Source organism: Plodia interpunctella, chromosome 21 (genome assembly GCF_027563975.2).
Source record: "Plodia interpunctella isolate USDA-ARS_2022_Savannah chromosome 21, ilPloInte3.2, whole genome shotgun sequence".
Taxonomy (NCBI): domain Eukaryota; kingdom Metazoa; phylum Arthropoda; class Insecta; order Lepidoptera; family Pyralidae; genus Plodia; species Plodia interpunctella.
In genome coordinates, this window is record NC_071314.1 from 8,291,658 (window position 1) to 8,300,481 (window position 8,824).

The 8,824-nt window shown below is 58.7% G+C and overlaps 1 protein-coding gene across 1 annotated transcript; it reads left to right on the top strand.

Moving 5' to 3' along the window:
• The first annotated feature begins 2,142 nt into the window (after positions 1–2,142).
• On the top strand, positions 2,143–4,149 carry LOC128679490 (uncharacterized). Its single transcript, XM_053761771.1, has one exon. The coding sequence runs from the start codon at positions 2,143–2,145 to the stop codon at positions 4,147–4,149; it is 2,007 nt and encodes a 668-aa protein (XP_053617746.1).
• The last annotated feature ends 4,675 nt before the right edge of the window (positions 4,150–8,824 follow it).

Genomic DNA, 8,824 nt, shown 5'->3' on the forward strand with positions numbered 1-8,824 from the left:
GATGACCTGTGGCGTTCCCCAGGGTTCGGTCTTAGGCCCCCTGCTGTGGAGCGTCGGTTTCGACTGGGCCATCCGAGCGGCCCTACCCCCCCGGACAATAGTCATTTGCTATGCAGATGACACAATGGTGGCTGTCCGGGGGGAGCAATTGGAGAGCACCCTTAGGGCTGCGGCGGTCGCAGCAGACCTGATGCTCACACGCATCAGGATGCTGGGACTAAGGGTGGCCCTTAGCAAGTGCGAGGTCATCGCCTTCGGGAAGAAAAGAAAATGGAGACCGCCCTCAAACGAATGCGTTCCCATTGGCGGGGAGAGAGTCCAGGTGAAGCCGTACTTAAAGTACTTGGGCATCATCCTGGACTCACGCTGGGACTTCGGGGAGCACTTTCGTCAATTGGCTCCCCGAGTAATAGGCGCAGCGTCGGCAATGAGCCGTCTGCTGCCCAATGTCGGAGGGCCTGGCGCCTCGTGCCGTCAGCTGTATGCGGGTGTTACCCGCAGCATGGCGCTGTACGGGGCGCCGATCTGGTCGGACAGGCTCTCCACAGCCAACAAGGCCCGGCTGCGTAGGCCACAAAAAGTGGTGGCCAATCGCATCGCCCGGGCCTATGTGACGGTGGCTTGGGCAGCGGCTTGTGCTCTTGCCGGAACCCCGCCATGGGAACTGGAAGCCCAGGTACAGACAGAGGTGTACCGGGAGCGGGCCAGGTGCAGGTCACTTGGCATCAGGCTCGCTCCCAGGGAAATGAGGGCGGTCAGGCAGCTGGCCGTGGACAGACTGCGCGAGCGATGGAAAGTTGAGCTGGAAAACTCCCCATATGGCGTTAGAACCATTGGGGCGCTCCTCCCATCGCTCGCCGACTGGGTTGGAAGAGGCCACGGTCAGCTGACCTATAGGTTGACGCAGGTAATGACCGGACACGGGTGCTTCGGTCATTACCTGCACAGGATTGGGAGAGAGGGGAGTGCGGTCTGCCATGAGTGTGGGGAGCCGGATGATACGGCCCAACACACTCTGGCAGACTGCGAAAGGTGGGCGGAGGAGAGGATGGTCCTCATTGTGGAACTAGGCGGAGATGACCTTGCGCTGCACAGCGTCGTAGAAAAGATGCTGTGCAGCGAAAGGTGTTGGGATGCGGTGGCTTCCTTCTGCGAGGCTGTCATGTCGCAGAAGGAGGCTGCCGAGAGGGAGCGTGAGGCGCAAGCCAACGCCCCTCTGAATAGGAGAGGCAGACGTGGCAGGCGGCGGGCACGTTTTGCCCGTCGTCTGCTACGGTGAGGACGCCTGGCGAGGCAGAACCGGGGGGCGTCGTGGTGAAATGTCCGCGATCCCATGGCGCCCCCACTAACGGTCGGATGGAAAACGCCGCAGGAGGTTTTAGTGGGTAGTCCGGGCCGGCAGCGGCCTGGGAGCCCCACACTCCGGGGGAGATGTTCTTCCCCTGGGTCGCCCGTAAATGGGTTTCCTCCTGCGAGAACAAAAAAAAAAAAAAAAAAAAAAAAAAAAAAAAAAAAAAAAAAAAAAAAAAAAAAAAAAAAAAAAAAAAAAAAGGTTAGGTTAGGTTAGGTTAGGTTAGGTTAGGTTAGGTTAGGTTAGGTTAGGTTAGGTTAGGTTAGGTTAGGTTAGGTTAGGTTAGGTTAGGTTAGGTTAGGTTAGGTTAGGTTAGGTTAGGTTAGGTTAGGTTAGGTTAGGTTAGGTTAGGTTAGGTTAGGTTAGGTTGGGGTGCTAAGTGCGGGAAACCTCCTCGAGTGCCCATTCCCTTGTACGTTTACCTCTCTCTCCTAATCCTTTCGGATTCGGTTAGAGCGGTGGCTGACAAGGGAGTTGGGACGGTGCACCCTGGGCGGCAGCCAACAACTCTCCGATATGCGGGGTCTTGTTGGTTGCTGGCTAATATCCTGCTAACCAGCCACTCTCTCCTGTCTGATCTATCAGACAGTGAGCGGTAGACGTGGCTTGCGCGGCGTTCAGGTCTTGGCCTGCGTCGGGCAACTCGTTACCCCAAATTGGGGCCGAGGGCGCTGTGCTATTAAAAGCCAGCGCCGCGAGGAAGAAAACCTCATCAAAAATAACCCCAATCCCAAGGTCGGGCGTGCCGATGGGATGAATGGCGGGGGGGGAACCCCGTCCCGAGCGCTCACATGAGTGAAGGAGGAGTCAGGGACCTCACCCTGAACAAAAAAGGAATTACAATGATGGCGTCTAGGAAAAAACTTATACCCCAGGAGGGTACCAGCCTAGCTGGAGAATCCCTCTCCTCACCTTCGGGTGTGGACAGCCCCACCGTATCTGGGGGGGGCACTAACCGCCAGAGGGACGTAAGTCCCTCTCAACTTTCGACACAGTCGATGAGTCAGGCTGGGTCGGTCTACATGTCGGACTCCGACAGCGACAGTGGCCACAGTCTCCCGGAGGTCACCCTAACCGAGGAGGACAAGGATGGTAGGGGCAGTGCGCCTCTGAAAAGAAAAGCACTTGAGGTGCCAGAGAGCAAGGGGCGAGCCAAAATGAACACTGCAACTAGGGGCCGCCCCGGATTTCGACGCACGTACGGCGGAGCTGAAGGCCGTAAGGGAGGTTCGATGGTGGATGAACACCTAAAAGTAGTTCGGGAGGCCGCCAATAGAGTCCTGGAAGATGCTAGCAAGTCTGGCAACCTGAAAGGGTCAATATGGCGGTCAATGAAGGAGTCCTGCCAACAAATAATGGAGGCTACGGATAAGATCCAGGCTCAGCAGGTCGAATCGGAGGCGGTCCGCATCCTCACAGCGGACAATAAAAGAATGCGGGAGCAACTGGAGCTCCTGCAAAAAGAAACTAAGGCTCTCCGAACGGCATACGCTGAAAAATCCGCTGAGCCTCCCACCACAGGGACGGGTTGCACCAGGGCCGAAATCCAGGAGGTTCTGGCCGACTTTAAGGAGTCTCTGGAGAGGGACCTATTTGTAAGGCTAGGGGGCATGGTTACGGACCGCCTCAAGGAGGCCGAAAAAAGGGGCATACTTACTCCCGAGCCAACCCTGCGCCCGCCCCTTGCGGCTGATAAGAGGCATCATGAGGCTGAACGCCCAAACCGCAAGGAGGCCTCCTCGGATCGGCCAACAACCCTAATGCCCCCTGCCAGACCTGGACCAGCGGTGCGAAACGCGACTCGTCCTGCCTTGCAGTCACGGGACAAAGAGCCGAAGCAGGGCCCCTCCAACGCACTGGACGAGATACGTCCGGTGAACCAAAACGAGGAAAGGTGGGCCACCGTAGTTAAGAGGAGAAAGGGTAAGGGAAAGGGGAAGAAATCCTCCCCTGATCAGGCGAAACCCACCCAAGCCCAGGCCCGGTCCCCCGGTATGGCCACGAAACCGCCACCCAGAAAAATGTTCACCCCACCAAAGTCGGCAGCGGTGGTGGTGACCCTACGGCCGGAGTCACGAATGGACTACAAGTCCCTTATGGCCAGGGTCACTACCCTTAAACTGGCATCCATTGGGGTAGACCATGTGGCGGTTAGGAGAACTGCTACTGGGGCTCGTATCATCGAGGTCCCCGGAGCAGACAGCGCTGTTACAGCCGACACCCTGGCTGAAAAGCTAAGGGAGCTGATCGGAGCTGAAGCGGAGGTATCTCGGCCTTATAAAACGGCTCAAGTTAAAATCTCTGGCTTCGATGAGGCGGTCACCCAGGAGTCCCTGAGAGAGGCTGCAGCTGGGATTGGAAACTGTCCACCGGAACAAATAAAGGTAGGTGCCATCCGCATGGCGCCAGACCAGACTGGAGCGGCTATCCTGACCTGCCCAGTGGCGGCCGCCAACTCTCTAATTAAGGCTGGACACCTACTGGTTGGATGGTCGGCCGCCAAGGTCAAGGGACTCGAGGCCCTGCCTATGCGGTGCTTCCGTTGCATGGGCATGGGCCACACCAGGGCCCTCTGTCCGTCTCCGGTGGACAGATCCAATGTCTGCCATCGATGCGGCAAAACGAGCCACGTGACGGCCGAGTGCAGTGCCAAGGAGCCGTGGTGCGCCGTGTGTCACGCCGCAAAGCTCCCGGCGGGGCACGTAATGGGGGGAAAGGCCTGCAACCCCCCACGCACCAGGGGTAAGACGGCCCTGGCTACGAGGGAGGTCTCGGAGGGTCGACTAATGGAACATTAATGCCAATACGACCCTCCCACCACCTGGAAGTGCTGCAGGCCAATGTCAACCACTGCGCCCGTGCCCAAGACCTCCTTGTCCAGCACGTGGCGGAGTGGGGCATTGGCGCTGCCATAGTGTCGGAACCCTATTACGTCCCCCCGCTTTCCAACTGGGCTGGTGACACAGAGGGGCTAGTGGCGGTTACTGCTCCCCAAATCGGAAACCACCCACCTCTCTCGAAAATTGTGAGTGGTAGAGGTTACGTGGCGGTGAGATGGGGAGTCATCGCAATAATTGCTGCATACTTCTCCCCCAACGAGCCGCTTCGTGACTTCGAAGACCTCCTTGAGAGAGTGGGTAGGACGATCGGGAGCATAGCGCCGACACCTGTCATGCTAATGGGAGACCTCAACGCGAAACACACGGCATGGGGTTCTCCCGTCGCCAGCCCAAGGGGGGAAGCCCTCTATGACTGGGCGGTGGGAATGGGGCTTGAAGTCCTAAACCGGGGCAACGCCGCTACCTGCGTGCGGCGGAACGGGGAATCGATAGTAGACGTGACGTTTGCGACCCCGGCCATTGCCGCGCGGGTAGCGAATTGGCGTGTCCTGGAGGATGTCGAGACCCTCTCCGACCATTTATATATAAGGACGACGGTCTCCAACATGCCCCGTTCCCAAATGCCCGGTCGGGACGAGGGGGGGCGGCAAGGGTTCCCCAGGTGGAATATGGCAAGTCTCGACAGGGACCTGGCTGAAGAGGCTGCCATGATTATCGAATGGAGAGAACCCACACCAAGCCGGTCCCTTGGTGTGGAGGAAAGGGCAATAGGCTTTCGCGCGTCACTCACTGAGGTGTGTGACGCATCCATGAGGAGGTCCGGCCCGTTGCCTGCAAAGGCGCGGGTTCACTGGTGGTCGGAGGACATTGCTGAACTCCGACGTCTCAGTAACCGCGCACGTCGTAACTACACCCGATGCAGGCGGCGACGGAACTGGGTAGCTGGAGAGGAGGAGCGACTCCATGCTGCCCTCCAGGAGGCTAAAAAATCCCTGTCGATGGCAATCACTAAGGCTAAGGAGGAAGCCCACGAGGCGTTTCTGGCCACACTCGACAGGGACCCGTGGGGGAGGCCATATAGGGTAGTGCGCAACAAGATGCGCCACGCCCCCCCCACAGCCTCCTTAGAGCCGGATCTCCTTAATAGGATTGTCGAAGGCCTATTCCCAACGGCCCAAACATTCGTTCCTCCGAGAATGTCGGCCCCTGAGCGGGAGTCCACCACGACGGAAGTGCCACCGGTGACGACTGAGGAATTTGACCAGGGAGTAGCGCGCCTAATGGCCTGCAAAAAGGCCCCTGGCCCAGATGGCGTCCCTGGTCTGGTTCTACCGGTGGCCTTAAAACACCTGGGGAGCCGTCTCAGACTGCTCTTTGATGACTGTTTGTCATCAGGACGGTTCCCCAAACCGTGGAAGGAGGGCAAGCTCTGCCTACTCAGGAAGGAGAGCCGGCCCGAGGACTCCCCCTCGGGGTGGAGGCCCCTACTGATGCTGGATGAAACCGGGAAAATGCTAGAACGCATTGTGGCCAACCGGATCATCCAGCATCTGGAAAATGTCGGGCCCAACGTGTCGCACCGCCAGTACGGATTCAGAAAAGGGCGGTCGACCGTTGACGCGATAGGGGCCCTCCGAATATTCTCGGAGGATGCAATGGAACGGAAGGGAGGGGCCGTGGGTGTCTCGCTGGACATAGCGAATGCCTTCGGCTCCCTCCCATATGAGGTAATAGAGGAGGCACTCAAATACCATGGGGTGCCCCTCTACCTCAGGAACCTCGTAGGGCACTACCTTACTGAGAGGGTGGTGCTCTACGAGGACAGAGAAGGCGTAAAATCCAAGGCGATGACCTGCGGTGTTCCCCAGGGGTCCGTACTAGGGCCTCTGCTATGGAACATCGGCTTCGACTGGGCCATCCGCGGGGCCCTGCTCCCCCGGATGACTGTCATCTGCTATGCAGATGACACGATGGTGGCCATCTGGGGAGAGAAGCTGGAGAGCACCCTCAGGGCAGCCGCAGTCGCAGCAGACCTGATGGTCACCCGCGTCAGGCTGCTGGGGCTCAGGGTGGCCCTCAACAAGTGTGAGGTCATCGCCTTCGGAAGCAGGGGATGGAAGCCGCCTGAGGGCGCGTCCATATCCATCGGTGGGGAACGAGTCCAGGTGAAACCGCATATCAAGTACCTGGGTATCATCCTGGACTCACGCTGGAACTTCCGGGAGCACTTCAAACGACTGGCTCCCCGGATAGTCGGTGCTGCGTCGGCCATGGGCCGGCTGCTGCCCAATGTTGGAGGGCCCAGTGCCCCGTGCCGCAAGCTATATGCGGGTGTAACCCGAAGTATGGCATTGTACGGGGCACCAATCTGGGCAGATAGGCTCTCCAAAGCCAACGTGGCCCAGCTGCGGAGGCCACAGAGAGTGGTGGCCAATCGCATAGCTCGGGCCTACGTAACGGTGGCATGGGCGGCGGCGTGTGCACTGGCTGGCACCCCACCGTGGGATATGGACGCTAAGGTTCAGGCGGAAGTATATTGGGAGCGGGCAAGGAGGCGAGCTGTGGGGGAAAGGCCCGCCCCAAGAGAATTAAGGAGTGTCCGTCAGTTGGCCGTAGACAGGTTGAAAGAGCGATGGCGAGTAGAGCTGGAAAACTCCCCGTATGGTGTTCGAACCATCGGGGCGCTCCTCCCATCGCTCGAGGAATGGATGGAAAGAACGTACGGCCAATTGACGTACAGGATGACGCAGGTGATGACCGGACACGGGTGCTTCGGTCATTACCTGCACAGAATAGGAAAGGAGGAAACCCCGGTCTGTCATGAGTGTGGGGAGCCGGATGACACGGCCCAACACACTCTGGCAGACTGCGGGAAATGGACCGAGGAGAGGGTGGCCCTAGCAGTGGCCCTAGGAGGAGGAGGCCTGGATCTCTCGCTGCACAACGTCATCAGCAAGATGTTGAGCGGCGAGGGACGCTGGGATGCAGTATACTCCTTCTGCGAAACGGTAATGTCGCAGAAGGAGGCTGCTGAAAGGGAGCGCGAAGCACGAGCGCATGCCCCTCCCCATCGGCGAGGACGAAGAGGCAGGCGGCGGGCACAATATGCCCGTCGTCTGCTAGGATAGTGCCGTGAGGCAATGCTGGGGGGCGTCGTGGTAGAATGTTCGCGATCCCATGGCGCCCCCAATAACGGCCGGTGCGGAAACGCCGCAGGGGGGTTTAGTGGGTAGTCCGGGCTAGGCCTGGGAGTCCCACACTCCCCGGGAACAGTGTCCCCGGGGGCCGGTGCCTAAATGCATTCCCCCCTGCGAAAAAAAAAAAAAAAAAAAAAAAAAAAAAAAAAAAAAAAAAAAAAAAAAAAAAAAAAAAAAAAAAAAAAAAAGGTTAGGTTAGGTTAGGTTAGGTTAGGTTAGGTTAGGTTAGGTTAGGTTAGGTTAGGTTAGGTTAGGTTAGGTTAGGTTAGGTTAGGTTAGGTTGGAAGGCCATACAAGGCAGTGAGAGATAAACTCCGCCCGTATGCCCCCCCACTGACGCAGAGTCTCCAGCCGGAGTTTCTGGACAGGGTTGTGGCCGCCCTATTCCCGCCCCAGGAGGATTTTGAGCCTCCCAGCATGTCCGCGTCTCTGGCCGAGGGGGGCGGGGAGGTCGGTCGGGTTCCAGAGGTGACCAGTGACGAGCTGGGCGCAGCGGTACTTAGGCTGCGCGAGAAAAACACGGCTCCTGGTCCCGATGGAATACCCGGCCGGGTTATCGTCCTCGCCCTCGAAGAGGATGTGCTGGAGCAGCGAGTGCGGAGCCTTTTTAGTGCTTGCCTCGCTCGAGGCTCAGTTCCGGCCTCGTGGAAGGTCGGTAGGCTGGTGCTCCTCAAGAAGGAGGGGCGCCCGGCGGATTCACCGTCGGCGTTTCGGCCCCTCGTGTTGCTTGACGAGCTGGTGAAGCTATTCGAAAGAGTAGTTTCTGCTCGGCTCGTCAAGCATCTCGAGGAAGTTGGTCCGGACTTGTCCGACCAGCAGTTTGGGTTCCGCCGGGGCCGGTCGACGATTGACGCCGTTCTGAGAGTCAGATCTCTGACGCAGGATGCAGTTGCCCGGGGTGAGGTTGTTTTGGGGGTGTCTTTGGACATCTCCAACGCTTTTAACACCATCCCCTGGGCCTGCATTGGAGAGGCACTGCGGTATCATGGCGTGCCTCTCTACCTGCGTAGCATAATAGGAGACTATCTCTCGGAGCGGCGTATCATCTACCCTGGAAGGGATGGATGGCAGGAGGCGGCGGTGAGTTGCGGTGTTCCACAGGGGTCGGTCCTTGGCCCGCTCCTGTGGAACATCGGGTACGATTGGGTGCTGCGGGGGGCGAATCTCCGGGGTGTTGACGTCATATGCTATGCCGATGACACCCTGGTGACCGCCCGCGGCACGACAATCGGGGAGGCGGTTGCGCTGGCGACGGCTGGAGTCGCTCAGGTGGTGCGACGCATCCGCTTGCTGGGCTTGGAGGTGGCGCTCAATAAGACCGAGGTTTTGTGTTTTCACGGTCCTCGGAGGGCGCCCCCTCCCGGCCTTAGCTTGACGGTGTGCGGAGTCAAGCTGTCCATCGAGCCGGCAATGCGCTATTTGGGCATTGTCCTCGA